At 43.2% G+C, this 21461-nt stretch overlaps 1 protein-coding gene across 2 annotated transcripts in view; it reads right to left on the bottom strand.

The window, feature by feature from the left end:
* itga3b (integrin, alpha 3b) overlaps positions 1-21461 on the bottom strand; it is a 171520-nt gene that overhangs the window by 43224 nt on the left and 106835 nt on the right. For both annotated transcript variants that reach the window (XM_068013302.1, XM_068013304.1), the window contains exon 8: positions 7484-7572. In XM_068013302.1, coding sequence (XP_067869403.1) covers positions 7484-7572 — 89 coding nt within the window. The remainder of the gene's footprint in view (positions 1-7483; positions 7573-21461) is intronic.

Raw genomic sequence — 21461 nt, 5'->3', positions numbered from 1 at the left:
TCCAAAAAATCTCACCCCATGTGAAAACTATTTCACCATCACATGTCTTAATTTTGAATATGATGTCTAAAATTCTACAATATGGCATATTGTATATAGTTGTGGTCTTGGTGCATCAAATAGCTTTTACTTGTCTCAGATATTTTAATATTTATATATTCATTTGGCATAAGGTGACCCTTACGGTCAATAGAAAGAGGAGACTGGGTTGGATTTAATTGATACAAATGCATCACCACCATTTTGTGTGATTGTACACTAAAATATTTTCTTTCCTGATGTCATGAAGGTTCTTCCATTATTAATATTTTTTGAGGACTCGTGTTTAAAAGATTGTGAAAATCGGTTCATTTGAAAGACTGAGGAGATGCCTTGATTTGTTTTCTTTTTAAAAAGGTTACTGGAAGGATACTTCAGATTTCTTTAAAAAAAACACTTACTGGAAGAGACAATGAAGTGCTAAATAAACATAAGGAGCCTTGCTGGCTATTGCAGTTGTTTATAGAGTAGTCACCAAGGTTGGAGGAATGCACTGTCTTTCTCCAGTTCTCCAGGGTAGATATTTATACTTTCATATTTCAAACTGTGTGTTAATAAGCTTTGCATCTTTATTGAATAAGTCTTTTTTTATAATAAATCAACAATTTTGTTGTTGGTCAAAGAAACCTGATTGGCATATTTTTATTCTGAAACTAATATAGATAAAGCATATAATTGGCCGCATCGGTAACTGGGTAAAACATTTAAATATATGTTGTGACCAGTGGAGTAGTGGAATTGGAGAAAGACAGTGCATTCCTCCAACTTCAGTCATAACATTGATGATGTAGCTTCTTGACATGCTAAATTTGGCAGCTGCCTGATCCATCATATCAGCTTACAAAAATAAAAATACTTCATGAAACGCATCCTTAAGGATGGAAGTATTTCAGTGGAAACGTCATCACAGTTTGTGTTGCAGCAGATACAGAATCTGCCACTGACTGAAAATTCACAGATGGTCAACCCAGCAGCAGTGGGATTGATTTTTTCAGAGCAGTGTGTTCTTAACAATTCTGCAACCAAGGGGTTGAAATCCCTTGCTGAATGTTTTCTTGGACACTGCTCATGTCTCTCTGGGAGTAACGTCAAGTGACAAAAATTGCACAAATGGTTAGCTTTGAAATGAGTGATTTCTGAGAATGCAGTTATGTTGGTAGGTCACTAATTACAGAGAAAAACTGGCATTCGCCAGTTCTTGTTAGAAATTTCTTTCCTAAGTTTCCAAAAACCCCATTGATGTACCAATCTGTTAACTACGGCTGGCTCAGTGATAGCTCGCCGATCTATAAATCAGCAGGTCATAGATTCAAATCTCACTCCAGAGACTTAAAACACAAAAAATCAAGGGTGACACTCATTCAGTACTGAACAAGTACTGCATTGTTTGAGGTGCTGTCTTTCATAAAAGAGATTAAACAGAGATCCTGTCTGCCTTCTCATCTGAACATAAAAGATCCCAAGGCACTATTCCAAAGAAGAGCAGGGGAGTTATCATCCCCAGTGTCCTGGCCAACATTTGTCCCTCAATCAGCATCACTGAAAACAGATTATCTGGACTTTATCACATTGCTGTTGGCACAGCTTGTGGTGTGCAAATTGACTGCCATTTCCTACATTATAACAGTGAGTACACTTCAAAAATACCCCCATTGGCTGTAAAGTACTTTAGGATGTCCTAAGATCATAAAAAGCACTGTATAAATGCTTTCTTTCTTTAATCATTAGTATTCATATCCATACCATTCCCTTCTGAAGGCACTGACCCCTGGTTGGGGGGTATGCTTTCACTGGCAGTTATGCCAAGAGGAGGTTTAAAAGGGGTTATGATAGATTTTGATCAGTGGATAGAAAAAGACTATTTCCCTCTGGAGATTGAGCGATTGGTGTAGGATCAATTCAAAATAAACACTACGGGTTAAGAGAAATTTCATTCTGCAGATAGTTCAAATGCATACCCCCATCCAAAAATCTCCATCAGGGAACCAGATGCTTTGGGCAGATACTCAGACAGAATGCTCAAAAAACAAAGATTTCATAAATCAAAGGAACATTATATTGGGGCTAACCTTAGCTTTCAGTGCAGGCAGTGAACGGGCAGGTGCAGATTGGCTGTCCATAATACACCCTGCCCGAGTTTCCTTTCCACTGACTTCACCAGCAAATAAAAGGTAAAACAAAAACCTCCAAAATACTTAAACGAAACTTTTCCTGCCTTTCACTTTCATATGGCCACCAGAGCTTAAAATTCCAGGCTGGTTGTCAACATGCCATCACCATCACCAGGGCTGATAAGTGACAAGTAACATTTGCGCCACACAAGTGCCAGGCAATGACCATCGCAAACAAGAGAGAATTTAACCATCTCCCCTTGATGTGCAATGGCATTACCATCGCTGAATCCCCCACTGTCAACATCCTAGGGGTTACCATTGACCAGAAACTGAACTAGACCAGCCACATAAATACTGTGGCTACAAGAACAGGCCAGAAGCTGGGAATTCTGCGGCAAGTAACTCACCTCCCAACGCCCCAATGCTTGTCCACCATCTACAAGGATCAAGTCAGGAGTGTGATGGAATACTCTCCACTTGCCTGGATGGGTGCAGCTCCAACAACACTCAAGAAGCTCGACACTATCCAGGACAAAGCAGCCCATTTGATTGGCACCCCATCCAACACCTTCAACATTCACTTCCTCCACCACCGATGCACAGCGGCAGCACTGTGTACCATCTACAAGATGCACTGCAGCAACTCACGAAGGCTCCTTTCCCAGCACCTTCCAAACCTGCGACCTCTATCACCGAGAAGGACAAGGGCAGCAGATGCATCGGAACATCACCACCTGCAAGTTCCCTTCCAAGCCACACACAATCCTGACTCAGAACTATATCGCTGTTCCTTTACTGTCGCTGGGTCAAAATCCTGGAACTCTCTTCCCAACAGCACGGTGGGTGTACGTACACCCAAGGACTGCAGCAGTTTAAGAAGGCAGCTCACCACTACCTTCTCAAGGGCAATTAGTGATGGGCAATAAATGCTGGCCTAGCCAGCGATGCCCACATCTCATGAACGAATAAAAAAAATCAAATGATGGCACAAGATCCTGTTGTGCATAGATGACAACTGCCAACCAATAAGTATTCATCTGAATAAATCCAAACATGGGTTCCCTTCTGGTTGTTGTAGATTCACAATCTGGTTCAGAATGTATTCCTGGTTTGAATGTAAATAAACTCGATAATGAATCTAACACCCTGCCTGCAGGAACCATAGGAAGATCTGGACAAGGAAATAAAGAGCAGCCAGGGGACATGGAACCACCTCCTGGTGCAGTTCACCACCTCTGAGAAGGGAAGGGAAGTAACTCTTTTTTTTAAACAAAGTATAAAGAAATCCAAAAGGATTCCTGATGGTAAGATTATGACTCAGCAGAAGGGACTCTAAACCAGAAGGCCAAGCGTTCAAGGGCTCTGTGGTTTATCAACTTCCTGTGTGTGTGTGAGAGAGTCCAGAGACACCACTGTGTCAGCAGAGCTAAAACTAAAATTAAAATTAAACAAAGTACATGGGAAACCAAGAACATGAGCCACTCAAAGACACTCAGTCTGTGACATCCTCATGTTCTTAATAATTTCCTTCAAAGAGAACTCCAAACAACTGGCATCCTGACAAAGAAACCACACATCAAGTAAGATCTGAGGGACTAGACTTAGCCAAGCTTCCAACAAAGCCTCTCAATGCTACAACAATCCAATGTCTTGATTGTAGGAATGGATATTTTCCATTGTCTGGGAATTCAGTTCTATTTACTAAATCACTCCACTTTCCCAGAGTTTCTTGGCTGTGTAATAATTACGTCTGGATTCAGGTTCCAGTCTACCTCCGACAATCAATCAGACACAGTTTATCAGGGATTGGAATGGCGACTAGTCAAGAGGCAAGCAAAAATTGAATCACAGCGCTATAGGGTGCTTGGTTCAAATACAGAGAGAGCTTGAATTTCTGTCACAATTCCTGCCTCTCAACAGGAGAGTGCTAGCAATTATGGAATGTGCTGGGATCAAGAGTACACCACATCAAAGCAACATATAACATGGCCTGGAGGAGGGGAAGGAAAAGCTGATCCAAGCAGTTCTACCCAGTAGTAATCTGCCTGCCTTTGGTAGATCGCAGATAGACTTAATCTTAGAGTAAGAAGGTATGTCTCCCCCATTTGTGGCCCTTAGCAGGCATTCTGGCTCATACATTTAGGCCTCAAGTTAAAGCCATTACTTCTGAGTTGTTGCTGAAGCTGGGGAATGGGGACAAAAGTGTTTAAAATAGTTCAGGTTTTTAAAAATTTCTATTTAAAAATAGTTGCGGTTCTGAAACAAGTCATAGAAAGAAAGAACTAAAGAATTTGTATCTATACAACACCTTTCATGACATCCCAAAACAGTTCATAATCAATGAAATACTTTAGCCACTGTTATAATGTAGGGCAACACAACACTCAATACATAAACAGCCAAGATCCCAAAAACACCAGTGAGATAAATGACCAATTAGAGAAGTCACCTGCCCTTCTTTGAAGAGCAGCATTTTTTATGTCCACCTAAGTAGTTAGATGCGACCTTGGTTAACATCTCATCTGAAAATCAGCACCTCCAACAGGGGAGCACTCTCTCAGTACTGCACTGAAATGGCAATCTCAATGATGTGCTTCAGTCTTTAGAATGGGGCTTGAACCCATAATCTTCTGATTCAAAGGTGAGTGCATTACCACTGGCTGAAACCAAGATTACGCCTCTTAATAAGAAATTAGGAAATATTAGCCTAATCTTTGCTGAGGGAGGAAAAATTATATATATATATAAGTTATGTACTTAAATATACGCATATGCATGCACACACACACGCATTTGAATTTTCACTTCCTAACCATCAATTCTCTTTGGTATTTAAAGGGTCAGGAAGTTTTGTTCATCTAATACTGATAGTAACCAGCAGGTGGTGCTGTTGACCGTTTCAAATCACTGGGAATGTGCACAGCTTATATGTTCAGAAAGAAAGAAATTCCACTCATCTCAAGTTCAGGCACAGCAGTTCTCCTGCTCCTCAGTCAGGTGCAGCAGCAAATGCACTGCTTAACTGACTACGCAATTCGAACAGCTCAGCAGGATACTGAAAACAGGCACCACAGGTCTCTTCAGTATGCCAGACAGTCGAACCGGGCAGAGGCACCCCATTTCAACAGTTGGACAGGCGGCAGACGCTCACTGCATAGCCTCACACGTGCTGAATGGGCACTTCAGCAAGGTACTGGAGGGTGCCCAAGGAAGCACGACAGTACTACATCTTCAGGAGATGAGGACAAGAGGGGAGAAAACTGATGGGAAACAGCTTACTTTTCCTTATCCATTTTTAAACATATAATGGTAATTTTAATATACAGGAATGTGATTAATAACAACATATTTGTGCCAGTTATTTATAATGATTGTAATGTAATTTGTAAAACAATGACAGCCCTCCTGGGGGACACAGTTTTGTGACCAGATGGAAATGTTTCATGATCTGAAATTTTATGTTTTGGTGTCTGAATTTGCAATCCCTCCCAAATTTTGAGTGTAGTATAAGCATTCTAAAGATGCTACCCTCTGTTTTGTCAGCATTATTTTCCTGTCTTTCTAGGTCTTCCTTGGTTACATACCACTGGTGTTTTGCTACCTAGTCCCCTCAAATACCTTTCTAGATCACCTGCAAGCAGGCACATGGGAGTGCCCTAATGATGATTCCCATCCCATTCTGCTTTTTCTGACTTCCATGATCCATGTTCTAATTGCGAGGTGCCTACATCACTGTGACTGAACTGGAGACTGAATCTTTGCTTCTTCACTCCATGGCATTGGTCACCATTTGCTGCAGTTTTAGCTTCTTATTCGGCACAAAGGATGAACTGAGATGGATCAAAAGACCTTCCTTATCTGTGGTTATCTTGTGATCTGCTGGTTTATTCCCTCACTAAAACCCCATATTGCTTCCTGTTTCAAGTCTGAAAATTTGCTGCAGCACTCAGCCCACAGTGTGGCAAAAAATATGTTTGGTTACCACTTTACCACATCTCAGAAACATCCCAAAGCATTTGACATGCAATGATTTCCTTCTGTTGGGTTCAATCATTGCTGTCATGTAGGTAAATGTAGAAGCCATTTGGTACAGAGTAATTTCTAGGAAACTGGTTAATCAAATAAATAACTAGTTAATCTATGTTTGGTAGTGTCAGGTGAGGGAAGAGTGTTGGTTAAGACACCAGATCTCCCTATTCTTCTTAGAAACATGCCACCTGAACCATCAGATAAGACAGTCCAGGCTTCAGTTTAGCATCTCTGGCAATACAGCATGCTCTCAACCATACACCGAAATGTCAGCTGAGACTACATGCTCAGGTTGTGGAGAGCAGTTGGAACCACAACCTTGTTTTTTTTAACAGGCCCTTTGGCCCACCGAGTCTGTGCCGACCAACAAACACCCATTTGTACTAATCCTACATTAATCCCATATTCCCTACCACATCCCCACCATTCTCCTACCACCTACCTACACTAGGGGCAATTTACAATGGCCAATTTACCGATCAACCCGCAAGTCTTTGGCTGTGGGTGGAAACCCATGCAGTCACAGGGAGAACTTACAAACTCTGCGCAGGCAGTACCCAGAACTGAACCCGGGTTGCTGGAGCTGTGAGGCTGCGGTGCTAACCACTGCACCACTGTGCCACCCAGCTGAGCCAAACTAACAGAAGTCCATCAATGGAAAGAATGATACAAATGTTTGGAAATCATAGAATTCTTCATAATATCCCAGCAGCCACCTGGTAGCTCACTGTGCTAGCAGACAATTTCATTGTAGTGAACATCATTCCGGAGCCCAATCTTATCCACTCATGATAGTCACCTCCTCCTGCAGCAGCCACTAGGAAGCAATCAGGAGCAGGAACCCTGGTCAGTTTTTCCCCTCCCTAGTCCATAGGACACCAAAGCCAATGACACCTAACATTGTCCCATCTAACCTAGCTATATCAGTGGAGACTAGTGATAAAATCTGGATCCTAAATGTTCTGCATGGCTCAAAGCCAACATTATATGGGGCGGTTACCCACAAAGCCATCAAGCAGTTACATTATTGTTATTTTTGCAAATCCCTTCCTTCTAACTTCTTTAGCCAGAGAATGGTGAGAATGTGGAACTCGATACCACAGCGTGCAGTCAGACAAATGGGATAGATGCATTTAAGGGGAAGCTAGATAATCATATGAGGGAGAAAGGAATAGAGGGTTATGTTGACTGAGTGAGATGAGGAAGGATGGGAGAAGCTCGAGTGGAGCACAGACACCGTGTATGGCATGCTACTTTTTTCTAAACTCTTTGTAATGCTTTGTAATTTTCAGTTTCCATACCTGGCTAGGTTTAGGATCCAGTCCATTCTTGCTGCCATGGTAAATAAAAACTTTGCCAGAACCATCGTAAGGGGCTCCAATAGCGATATCTGTGGGAAAAAAAACTAACGTATTTGAACAATCCTTTACCCTGCAGTCAAAAATGGGAAAATTCCCATAAATACACATGACTATTAACCAGCCTTGCATTTTAAACATTGCAGGAATTTGAAGTGGTTTCTCCTTTTCCCCTATTGGGTTAATTATCCTCAAAGGATTATATTTATGAACATCTCATCCAGAAGGATGGAGCAGGGCAATTAAGCTATGGCGACTGAGCAAGTCAAATTCAATTTTTATTATGTGGGATTACAGAATTTTTACCATTGTTATGGGGATTATATTCAGCGATTACTCCATTTTTCTGTTCAATTTATGCAAATTGTGGGCTTCAGAAAGGATCATTAGAGGATTTTGAAAGGAGTCTGTAAATGTTAGAGGGATAGATTTATGGATCTGACTTATTTTCTGACTAAAGTACAATGGTTGAGGTAGTTTTGGTCTCCTTATCTGAGGAAGGATGTTCTTGCTATGGAGGGAGTGCAGCGAAGGTTCACCAGACTGATTCCTGGAATGGCAGGACTGACGTATGAAGAGTGATTGGGTTGATTAGGCTTGTATTCACTAGAGTTTAGAAGAATGACAGGGGATCTCATAGAAACCTACAAAATTCTAACAGGACTGGACAGACTAGATGCAGGAATGATGTTCCCAATGGCAGGGGAGTCCAGGACCAGGGGTCACAGTCGAAGGATAAGGGGTAAGCCATCTAGGATTGAGATGAGGAGAGATTTCTTCACCCGGAGAGTGGTGAATCTGTGGAATTCTCTACCAAGGAAAGCAGTTGAGGCCAAATCATTAGAGATATAGTTCTTAGGGCTAAAGGGATCAAGGGATACGGGGAGAAAGTGGGAACAGGGTACTGAGTTTGGCTGATCAGCCATGATCGTATTAAATGGCGGAGCAGGCTCGAAGGGCTGAATGGCCTACTCCTGCTCCTATTTTTCTATGTTTCAATGTTAAGGCAGTTAGCAGCAGTGCCATGCAGATCATAAAGGTCTCAGGTTCAGTCTTTGGGTTGTGCTGTTAAGCTGATCTCTGCCAGATCGATGCTAAAGGCTCTACAATGTTTGGTGGCCATAGGTTAAGGATGGGGAAAATCACCCAGGTATCCTGCTCCTGATCACTATCCAATGACCCCTGATAGAAATCAAGGTGTGTGGATGTCAGGTGAGGACAAGAGCAAAATTTGGGCTCAGCTGTGATGCCTCCTGCTCCCATCAGTTGAATAGCTTAGTACTCACTATCCAGGTCCAGAATGGCCACATGTAGAGAGAGATTGGTGGCTTCCTTTGGAATCATGACCCCACACAGACTCAACACCTTCAGAAAGGAAGGAAGAAAAGTGGGGGGAAAAAGTCATGGAAGCTAGTACAATATTCCTGTCAAAACCAGCTCGAAACCTCTTGCAGTTGCTGTACGCAGAACTGAGTTTGGTCAGTTGGTGCCCAATTCCCATGTTGGGTCCTCCAGATATGAGTCACACACTCTGTACTTCAGTGACTGGAATTTAATGGGCCCATACCATATACCCACACATAAATTTGGTGCTAAACTGCCAACATCACTTAGAAAAGCCACAGGACTGGCTAAAGTGGGAAGCAGAAATGGCTCAGTGGTGCACTGAACTACTCTTCCGAGGTTGAGTCTAAGCTATCATTTTCGGGATATTGTAGAAGGATATTTATCCTGTTAGTTATTATGCTTGCAGTCTTTCTGATGACAAGAATAACCCACCCATCCCTCCTCCTGATAAATACTGGCTTATTTTTTGTCTTAAGACAGGGTGGGTGGCGGGAAGCCCCTTAAATGAGGAGTAACTAATTATTCATTGCATCCAACTCTGTCTTAATGGCTCAGAAATAGGGTTCAATGTAACTATGAACCAAAATATGGCTGTAAAACATAATAGGTAAAGAAAACAAAGTGTTAACAATACAGAGATGGAAGGTAAATGTGTCTCTTGGCAGATCCCAATATTCCTCTAGGTTTCAGATAAGACAACCCTCAGAGGGTGAAACGTAAACAAAGCAGCCAAGTAACCTTGGTCTACAGCATTTGCAAATATCTGGTATATTTCAGCTGCTGCGAGTCGCAATCTTTGGCTTTGAAGCAACCATTGAGCCTTCAGTCTTACTGATACCGTTCTACAAGACACATCCAGAGAGGAAGTGCTTTGACTTCTGCTCATTCCAGTCAATGACTTCCTTCCTGTCGCAGTTGTACTGAGTTCTGGCTAAAATGTATGAATCCACACTGTTGGAATGAGCAGAGCTGACTGGGCAACAGCACATCTGCAAGTTCCCCGCAGAAATTCACCAACCACATTCTTCGAGCAACTGCAGCAGAGAGCAGGTGGTACGACACAGAGCAGCAATGGTCTGAAAAGCAGAGTTATGAGTCCGCTGCCAAGTCATTGTAGTGTCAACCTGGCACAGTGGCATTCAGCACCAGTGCCCAGAGCTGTGGAGTGAGGTCCAGTGAAAGTCTGGTTCAGATTTGGCTAAGCAGCCAACTTGAGCAGTGACCAGAATGCAACCTGCCCGCAGTCACGGTACCAGTCTGTGCCACTTGGTGGTGATGAGCGGCTACTGGCGCATGTGGCGGGGGTGGGGGGGGGGGGGGGGTCCCAAGAGCAGTCGCAGTAGTTTGGTTCATGAGCAGAGATGAAAGATAACGGAATAAACTGTACCAGAGGCAAAATTTAACATGTTGCACCAATATGGCATTTCAGAGATCAGAGGGTGAAATTCCTTCCTACGAAAAATTGGGCATGCCCATGTCACTCCAGAATTCACAACCCACTAAGCAAAGTGTAGGAACACCTGGCTTTGAAAGATGTGATTGTTAGTAGGTCATTAATTACGGAGAAACTTGGACTTCCTCCTGTTTTTCATTAAAAAAGGAATTTCACCTCACCAGATGTTGAGCCAAATCGAAACCTCCAAAATGCAGTATTAACCATGCCAATTGAGGAGATGTTGCTTTGGAAAAGCTGCTGCAGAAACCACAGAAAGCAATACATTGTCGTAACACTTTAATGAAAGCAATTTAAAAATGAAATGCATAGCGACACTTTGAAACATTTAAAGTGACAATGCTCTGAACAACTCCCTCTCTCCCGATTCTTCAATAGATAATGGACGCATTCAGCTGTGTGCCCCCTGGGTGAAAGATCACCAGTTCCTGCAGCAGACAGTAATGCAATCAGCATTTAAAGGAACATTCAGACATCTGAATTGTTACAACACAGTGAGATACTCCAACTGCAGTTGTTAGGCTTGTTAACTGCAGTGAACAGAGCCTGTGTATGAAGCACACCTGTGAACACAAGTGGCAGACTGTGAATTCACTGTTATCTTTTTAATCATTGCCCAACATTAACGGTCTGGATTTTAAGTAAATACAAAACCATTTAAATGCTTACAATGCAGCAATGGTGAAAATGTAAACTTGGGTTCACAGGCCATTAGCTTTAATAAGGAGCCATGCTGGAAGCATGCTCACAATATCGAGGGAAGCTTTTCTCTGTGTGTTCACAACAGCAAAATTGTTAATCAGGCCGTTTACTGGGTTTGCCAGCTCTTATTGGATGAATCCTTGGAAGTTTGATCATGTGACCTCTGACCACATGATGTCCGAAACATGCCCACAGCTTGAAAAGGTTATTTACCTTATAACGATTGGGTTTCTTTGAGTCACTTAAGTTTCATGTCAACAGTTTTCCCCAGCATCCATAGCAACAGAGAAACTGTTCTATCCCTGAAGCTGAAGGGGGCACATGGGCATTCAGGTTAAGATGCTGAAAATAACCATCCCAGGAGAAGTTCTGGACAGATAGAAAGCAAATTGGGAGGGGAAATGTTGCTGATCCCAACTCGGTTTAACGGAGTGAAATTTCCAGCCACAGTAGTGGATGTCACCAGCCAAGCTTTGCTGAATTGGTCAATATTTCTTGCAGTAATGCCCAGGAAATCTAGCCTCAACTCCAGGAGATTCCCAGACAATCCGGAAGGGTTGGCAACCCAAGTGTTTACAAGACTTTCATTTATAGGAGTATCACATGTCAGGCTGGAAGAATCACACTTGGAAGTCTCAGATTTAACTTTAACAAAGATTTAACAAGCTGTTAAGGGAGGATCCTTCTTACTGCTGTTACATGTGCTATCTCACCTTACAACAACCCCAGATCAGGTGACTACCCCACAGCACAGAAAGTTCCTTTCAGTTTCTCTTCCAAGTACTGTATAGTATCTAATAATCAAACACAAACACACACACACACAAAATCAGCCATCATGACATCCCTCCCTTAACATAACAAAACATGTCCATGATTTTCTGCTTGGTATATGTAGCTTAGATTCCATCCCTTACCAAACATACGGTAATAAATTTTGCAAACAAAGTTAACAAATCATAATTTTCTTAACTCACTGAGTAAATGAATTTCTTGAATTACATTTGCTTTCAAGGGCAGTGTTCAGCATACACTCTTTTTTATTTTGAACATAATCACAACAAAGAATCTTCAGATTGCTTTGGTGGTCTCCTCTTGCGCTGTGGTCTGCCCGTTGTCTCAGGAACTCTGGTCACTACGTCAGGAATTGGAAATGTTGTCGGCCCCTCTGGAACAGATGTTTCTCCCTCTGGATAGCAAGCTGTCTGCCTGCCAACAGCAATGCTGCCTTGGACTTCTGAACTGCAGGATGTCAGCTTCGCCTCAGCTCCTACATTTGGTTAATCTGCTGCTTGCTGTGTCTTTGTTACCATGATACTTTTTGACACATGAAGAATTTCTGACTCCTTCTGGCAACTGAATACACTGTTTCCCTTCTTGACAATGACAGTGTATGGCATGGGGTAATATGGTGTATCCATCTTACTCAGATTTTCCCGTTTCAACAAAATACTTCATCACCTGACATCACATCAGACTGTCTAGCTCCCCTTCTGTGGTCTGCATAAAACTTTACAGCACTTTCTCAGCATCATGATCTCGAACCTCCTGATCAAATCTAATGTCCCTCAGCTCTGGTATTGGTATCTTGGTGCGTGTTGTGCGTACCATTGCCCTATGTGTAGTTGCTCTTGTTATGACCAAAGCGGGAGTAATGCACTGTTAATTCAGTTCCAGTACTCCACAGGTCATAGCATATCAAATAAAGTTTCCCACCTACCGAAGAATAGCCAAATTAAACACTATATAGCCCCCACCCCCAGAATGAAGCACACCAAACCAAGTTTCTTTAAACAACAACATTAACTATTTATTAGAAAAGAAATAATAGGTCTCAACTACTAAAGAGATAAATCTATACATGAAAAAACCCTTTTTCCTTAATCATCATGTACACACACAAACATTCAATAAAAAACAGTTAACCGGGGAAAAAGGATTTTTGGTTTACAGTTGTTTCTTAATAACAGAAGGAATAATAAAAAATAATTGAGGTTCACATTCTGGTAGGATGTTTTCAGTAGGGTGAGGTGTCCCAGAATCGAATAGTCGGATGCCACTCAAAGTCTCTCCAGGCGAGGTTGATGAACAGTCTGTGATCGGTAGGCATTCATGGCAATTTAACTGCAGCAGGCATCACATAGGCCTTCCATCATGGTTGTAGCAGTAGGTCTGCTTGGGGTTTTGAAGCAGCAGTCTAGCAGTAAAAGAATTCTTCAGATTTCAGGATTTCTTAGCACACAGGAGGCAGCAGGAATCTCACTGGATGCAGGAATTCTTCAGAGACCAGAGGCAACAGGGATCTGCTATCTTTCAAATGCAGGATTCCTTTTCAAGAGTTGCAAGTCTCCTTTACAGAGAGAGATAACACCTTTCTTGGTCTTTTTTCCCTTGCTCCAGGCAGGCCAAAGTAAGATTTCAAATGCCTCCCTTTGTCCAATTTATAGGCTTTTAAATGGTGCAAGGTGAAAAAAGAATCTTCCTGAACATGGTCACATGTCCAGACACAATATCTCCCCTGGTTCAAAAGCTGCTCTGAAGAAAAGTCAAACCCCTGTGGTTTCCTTGAAATTGCTAGCTTTCTTGTCCTTGTACCAGTTCAACTTCCTCTCAAAACATTGCAGGAATTCCAACTATTTACAGGTGTCTTCCACTGAGTAAAATCCTTTTCTCAGCTTTTAAAACACACAAAGTTCTAAGTTTTCTTTTTAAAAACAAAACACTTGTAACACTCTATACATGGCCAAACATGACAACAACACCTCCTTCCAGTCTTTACCCTCATCCTGAGCAATTCTCATCTGTTTCTCTAAGGCTTGGTTTTGCCTTTCCTCTTCCCCATTTGCCTGTGGCCATTTGGGGGTTATTGTGTGATGATGAATGCCTGTGATTTGCATGTAATCTGCAAAGGTCTGTGAAATGAATTGTGGTCCATTGTCTGAATGCAAAGTGACTGGTAGACTGTGCCTTGCAAATATTTCAGTCAATGCAAACATCATTTTCTCTGGTGTTGTAGACTTCATTACCACATACTCATAATAACGGCATTAATGGTCAATCACTGCTAGTATGAACTCACTTGATGGAAGTAGGCCTAAGAAGTCGACTGCTACATCCTCCCATGGTCCAGCCAGTGTGCTGCGTACTGGTTCTGGTGGATTGGGTCTGCTGACAAGTTAACATGCATGACATGTTTTGACAAACTGCTCCACATCTTTTTCCATCCCTGGCTACCATACTTGGGTTCATAAGTTTTGCTTAGTACCAACCACTCCCAAGTGACCCTCATGGGCTAGCATCACAAATCTAGGCCTAAGCTTTTGTGGCACTACAGTCTGTTGCCTCTGAGAACACACATCCCAGTTGTGCAAAGTTCACCTCGTGTAATGCTGTACGCCTTGAATGGGCAATTCTCCCAATTTCCAGCTAAGATTCTCTGTCTGATGTCATCCAATTCTGGATCTTTGTCTGACTCTCTTTCAATCTTTCTAGTTGTCATTGCTCTTAAATCAGGATGAATCTCCAGCTGGGTGGTATCCCCATTTTAAGTCTAATTTGGAGAATACCTTACTTGTTGACAACTCTTGAAAGACTTTGTCTACAGTGGGAATTGGGTGACATTCTCTCACGACTGCTTCATTCACCTGTCGCATATCAACACAGAGTCTGACATCACCATTTGGTTTAGGCACCATCACAACAGGGGTCACCCATAGTGTTGGTCCTTCAACTGGCTCTATGATGTCTTGGTCAATCAGTTCCTTGACCTTTGCCTCAACTTTCCCCTCTCAGACTAAAAGGTGTTCTGCATACAGGCTGAGCTACAGGCTTCACGGTCGCATTAACGGTTAATCTCACTTGGCAATTGTGAAACTTCACAATTCATGGTAACATTGGCCTAAACTCCTCTCGAAGCTCCACATAGAATTTCATAGAATTCACTTTCAATCCAATGTGTAACAACCCCAAGGCTTGGGCAGTTTCTCTGCTCAGAAGAGGCTCACCATCCTCCTCAAATCACTACGAATTCTGCCTCTACATTTCGATCCCCAGCTCTCACACTCGCAGTGAAGTATCCAACAGTTTGAAGTGGGGTTTTAGATTTGTAAAGATATCGCTTTCTGACACATTTTCAAGATGCACACTTGATTCTCTTTGTCTTCAATTCCTCCCACAGTGCTCTGCTGATGTCATTACAGTTACTGCCCGAATCTACAATAATGCTGATTTCAACACCCCAACAATCACTGGAACTTTCTCATGGTTTCCCGGGTTGACAGAAAACTTGTATCCACAACTACTATTCGTGTCCTCACTCTCTGCAACTTCTTCAACTCGTCTCTCAGTTGTTACAACTTCCATTTCTCTTTCTTTACGTGGTTTTCCAGGCTTCCCACTCTGTTCAGCTTTGCTTCTGCACTTCTTGGCAAAATGGTCTTTGCCCCTACATTTTCTGCATTATCTCTTCTATAGTGTCCATCTGAAACAATCTGTCTCAGACGTTTGATGTTTACACTTGCATGTACCTGGATTCCGTTGTGCCACTCGGTTAACCCCAGATTTAGTTGTGTTGATGGTGGAGGTGGGGCCAAGTTTCATGCTGTGAACTTGTCAATCCACTGCTTCCAATGCAGCCACTATTTTCAAAGTGTCATCCAGCATTAAGTCACCTGCTCTTTCCAGCAGCCTATGCCTCAACTTATCCGACTTGCAATGTTGGACCACCTGATCCATTATCTGGTTATTCAGATTGTCACAACATCTAACGCCTGCTTCAAATGAGTCACAAATTGAGCTACTGCTTTCTCCTTTTACTGTCTCATCTGACGGAAAACATGCCTTGGGAATGTGGCATTTAACGTCACCACATAATGGTCCTTCAAAGCTTTCACTGCATGTTCATAATTTATCCTTTCTCCCGTGTCAGGTAACATCTTAAAAGTCTCCCTCACCAAAGCACCCGTATTGAACAGCAATAAGGCTGTGCTTTCTGAAACTCGGTTGCCCCGTCCAAAAACAAACCGTGACTGTCAGCATACGCTTCAAACTCCTCCAACCACACTTTCCATTTCACACTGACAGGTGACAAAGATTTAATAAGCTTTTAATGGAGTCTCCTTCTTACTGCTGCTACATGTGTTATTTGACCTTACAACAACCCCTCGCCCCAGGTCAGGTGACTCCCCACAGTACAGAGAGTTTCTTTCAGTTTCTCTTCCAAGTACAGTATGGTATCTGATATTCAAGCACACACGTACACACACACACACACAATCAGCCATCATGACAAGAAGGATCTTTTCACCCATTGCTATTAGTTCCCAATTACTTTGGCCAAAACAGAAACCACTCTTATTGCCTTATGTCAGCTTTGGCCATAAACAATCTAATCATACTTTAATAACATTGTGTTGTCACTAGAAACCCTGTGAAGTGTTCTAATAGTCTGTAAAGTTTTGTACTGTATAACTTGAAATGTGAAAGATGCCCAGCAGTACATTTATATATTGCTCTGAAATATACTGCAAAAAGTCCCTGTTGAGAGTTATTTTAATTTATATACTTCTAGAGGGATGTACAGATGGAAATATCTGATTGTGAATTAACAGCATCACACATATATAGGGTTGGATTTTATAGACCACCTCCCCCCCAACCCCCCCGGCCCGCATCAAGGTTTGTGGCAGGAGGGAAGTGGAAAATACCTCCGGGAGAGGGCCGCCATGCACGCCGAAGCTAGGAGGGCCCAGCCCCAGCCCAATATTGCCAGCAGTGGTGAGGCCTCGTGGAGGCCCCCCTGCTGCTTGGTGATGGGACCCCCATTTACATATTTAAATAAATTGTAATGAATGCAATAATTATACTGACGCTGCTGCCTTCCGTCCCACTCCGATCTTCCTGCCGCCGGCCAGCACTCCGGCGCCTTCGGATCCCTCTCCGGGGAAATGAGGTGAATACTTGTAGGGAGGGGAGAGGAGGTAGGTTTCTCAGTGCGGTGGGGGTGGGGGAGCGGGAAACGGGGTCAAAGTTACATCATTGGTTTAGGGGATGGTGGGAAGGGCTTTAGGTTAAAGTTTATGCACTTTGTGGGGGGGTGGGGGAGGTCAGGTGGACACTGCAAGTGTTTTGGGGGGGAGGGTAAGTAATTATTTTAAATGTTATTAGGAGGTGGAGGAAGGGGCAAAATAAATGTATTTAATTTTTTTCATTCATTTTAGCTTTAAATAGTTAAATTTAACGGTAGGGCTCAAAGCCCTTTAAAAATGGCATCAGCACCTGCGCATAGGCAGCTGACGCCATTGCTGAGGACGGACAGTCCGCCCACTCCGCGTGATCGGGGTGGGGGGTGGGTGGGGAGGCGGCTCACCCCGCCTATTTAAATGAGCTGCCGCCCTCACGATGGTGGCAGCTCTACGACGAGCGGCCTGTGTGGGCAGGCCAACATTGTTTTTGCCCGCTGCCAATTTTGGCGGCGCGATTGTAAAATTCAGCTCATAGTGTTTTGATACCAGCATGGTAAATATACCAAGTGTCAACACTGAGCATCGTAGTCATGTTCCAGTCTGCACCCTCTGTTCACTCTGGCCTCCTGTGTAAAATCCCTCCTCCAATCCATTATGGAGAGTCGAGCTTCACAGCCCTACATTGTGGAACCCTCTCCAACAACCCCTCTGCCTTGCTACTTACATAGGAAAGTACAGGATCCAAAAATATTCCATAGTCTATCTGGCTGATCACAAAAACTAACATCTCTCAATTGGACGATTTTTTTTTATTCATTCATGAGATGTGGGTGTTGCTGGCCAGGCCAGCATTTATTGCCCATCCCTAATTGCCCCTGAGAAGGTTGTGTTGAGCCGCCTTCTTGAACCGCTGCAGTGCGTGTGGGTAGGTACACCCACAGTGCTGTTAGGGAGTTCCAGGATTTTGACCCAGCGACAGTGATCTCTCAAATATTGATTACATTGTCTCTTACATTTTTCTCACTGGCAAACACAAATAAAATTGCCAAAAATACACACGCTCTGGATAAGTTCAAACTGGTCTGAAATCAAAGTGACGTCAACAGAATATTTGTAATGTTGACGAGTGTATGCAGACAGACATTCGATTGCTTCCTTTACACAGCTAAATCAAGACAGTGCTTATTCATCGCTGTCCGAGTGGGGAACCTGTGACTGCAACATGTCGGGATATAGGAAAATGGGATTCAAAACAGTTGTGGTGCAGTACACTATCTACCTTGATAGAGATGCGAAATTCCAGTGAGTAATCATCCCAACAAATCATTCCCATTCCAGGATCAACTCCCTGGAATGGCTGCTATGAATACTGTAAAGTTAACAAAATCCAAACAGAATCTTCATATAAGGCACTGCAGAACTAAGAGTGCAGAGTTACCTGTTCATTAATCATAAGCAGAGCTGCACTCATCAGATAACTGCAGATTTCAACAGCTAAACATTGTGGAAGATCATACAGAACTACACAAATAATCTTGGAATAAATTTAAGAGGTTTTATTTTATTAAGTTTGATTTTGGTAATTAAATAATTGCCACTGTAGTGCACAAAGGATTAACTCAGCGACCAACCACCTCCCTTTGTGCAAATGACATCAGCTCACCAACAGGTGGCAGTGTCTCCATTTCTGTGGTTAACGGCACAGAAGGCTAAACTTGGCACAGGCCTCACTATCCACCGTTAAATGATGCCTCCTGCAGATGAAAGGTCTGCTGACCTTCATTGGTTGGGTTCAGACATTAAAAATAGACTCTTGAGCAAGGTGCCAGAGGATGTTTTGCACTTTTACACTTGTATCTCAATGGTTTCAGGAAAGGAGGGCGTGGACAAGAGAAAACTAGCACAAAGGAGAGGATAAAAAAGAAGCTCCTTGTTCAGCATACCCAAGAGATATCAGTGTCTCCATTTCTGCAGTTAAAGACATTGCTTCAATGCAGGTTAAACTTAGCACAAACCTCAATGATGCACTATTGTGGGAGTATCTTCAACACATAACTACAGTGGTTCAAGAAAGTTGCTCCCTGCCACATTTGAGGGTAATTAGGGATGGGAAATAAATGCTGGTCTTGCCAATGACACCCACATCCTGTGAATTTATAAATAAAAAAATAATATGGGCTAGATTCTAGGAGTTGTTTATATTATATATATCACCCCCAACTTTCTGGCCAAAACTTGGATAAATGTACAAATACATAATTCCTTCTTTAGTTGACCATGATTTTCTTTTTAAAATACCTTTTGATGGCAGAAGCAGCTTTATCAAATAGCAAAACATTCAAAGCAGTCAGGCAATGGTTGGGCTGCCCTGTCAGGCACCACAGCTCCCTCAAGTGAGAGCAATTTAATTTAGGCTGCATTTGCTGACATTGCAACCAATAGATAGCGCAGTATTTGCGCAAATGCAGGCTCTTCAACTGGAACGTCAGTGTCTGCGACATTCGGGCAGCTGCCAGGCTTAAAGATGGCGCTGCTCAATTTATCACAGGAAAAGCTTATGGCTAGATCCTTCCAGCAACCTAACCTTATATTAAGTTGGCTGGAAGCCCAGTAATATGCTATGTAATTATAGGATACTAACTGTAACCCTCAGATGCATTTAATATTCCAGTAATCCTATTAAATACAAAAGAAATGTTATGATTATCTTCCAATGGAAATTCAGTGAATTGGCACCCCAATTGATGGAAAAGAAAAAAAGGCAGAGTATAAAATGTGCTGCCAATTCGCTATCATGATTCATTTATATGACTGACCAGGACTGATTTCACCCGAATGCAGCTACTAGCTCCCGCCTCATTGGTCGCTCTCCCCCTCGGAAACTCACTTTCTCCCCCTCCTCCCTACTGGCCACTTCCCCCCCTCAGCCGCTCACTCCAGACCTCGCTGCTCCCCCCATTTCCCTGGCCGATTGTTCCCCACTCGCACCACCCCGCTCTCCGGTCGCTTGCTCGCTCGCTCCCCTTCCAGCCACTAGTTATAGGCCGTTTCACTTTCCTCCTCTCAGCCTGGAGCGAGTTGCCGCTCCACCTTTGATCAGTTTCCACGTGCCGCCCAAAGAAGCAAGGTGGGCCACAAGGGCTGTCAGGGCGACGTGGGAGTGAGTGGCCAAGAGGGAAGTGGCGTAGCCTGGAGCTAGTGGCTGGAGGGGGGCAGCGGGGAGCGAGCAAAGCGAGGAACAATTGGCCAGGGGAGTGGGGAAGAGCAGTGAGGTCTGGAGCGAGCAGCTGAGGGGAGGAAGCGTCGAGGCCTGGAGCGAGTTGCCGAGGGGGGAGAGCGGCCAGTGGGGTGGGAGTGATTGATAGGGATCGAGCTCCAGCCTCAAAGTCTCCCATTCAGCCACTTCCTCCAGCCGAGTCATCCTGCGCATGCGTAACTTAGTTCTGGCAAGATGTAACTGCGCATGTGCGCAGCTTAGTGCACTCTGATGATGTCAGCGGCCACTGCGTTGTCAGGAGTCACTTTGTTTAATTTAATATACTACTCAAGCGGAGTGGGAGATGAGCATTGGAGACAGTAGAAGATATCTATCACTATTCATGCTGCTGTGGTTATGAGTCACTCCTATACACTCTGCACGGGGGAGAGATTGGCTATCGAGTTCAACATGCTGTGGTTTAACATGGAGCCCAACTACAAAAGTCATCAAAGACAGCACTGTAGCTGCGATTCTTGTGTTGCTGTTTCATACCCACATACAAGATGATCCCTCCTACTTCAACTCCCAAAATCCTGGGATAAGTTTCTTAACCTGTACACACGTACACTGTCATGCAGACCCCCACCTGCTAAGAATGAAGCATATTAATTTTGTGATATGAACATTGATTTTAAACTGTTGCTGGAGTGAAGAAATAATTTGTTTGAAGATCATCAGACACTGGGCTGGAAGGACATTTGCATACTAAGAGACACTGCTGTGGAGACAAAGGACTATTCCCTGCTCCAATTAACCCAAATGGATTTTGATCACCAGACATTGAAGGTGTAAGGAAACACATTCCAGAGACTGCTAAAGTAATCCAATCCACAAACCTCGCAGGAGAGACTGTTCCAAATTAGGAGCTGGTCACATGACTAACCTGCTGGGCAACCTGGGGTTTTTTTTTGAATTGTGCCACAGAGAAAGGAACAGAAAGAAGGCAGTTGGCAATTGAAGCTGAAACAAGCAAGCCTCTCTCTTGGTTCTTTCTTGCTTTCTCCTAAGCCACCGGACCCACGGTAGACATGTAAACCTCAAGAGAGAAAAGACTCTGACATTGAGACAAGTTGAAGTGTGAACTGGGCCCTAGTGAACAGCAAGTCTTACCGGCAACCAAAGACTCAACATCAAACTCAAAGGACTGTAACTACCAGATATTGATTCAAACTTTTCCCCTTTATTCCTTCTACTTTT

This window comes from Heterodontus francisci, chromosome 33 (genome assembly GCF_036365525.1).
Source record: "Heterodontus francisci isolate sHetFra1 chromosome 33, sHetFra1.hap1, whole genome shotgun sequence".
Taxonomy (NCBI): Eukaryota; Metazoa; Chordata; class Chondrichthyes; order Heterodontiformes; family Heterodontidae; genus Heterodontus; species Heterodontus francisci.
Note: the sequence above shows the minus strand (reverse complement) of the source record. Positions and strands in the feature narration are given on the sequence as shown.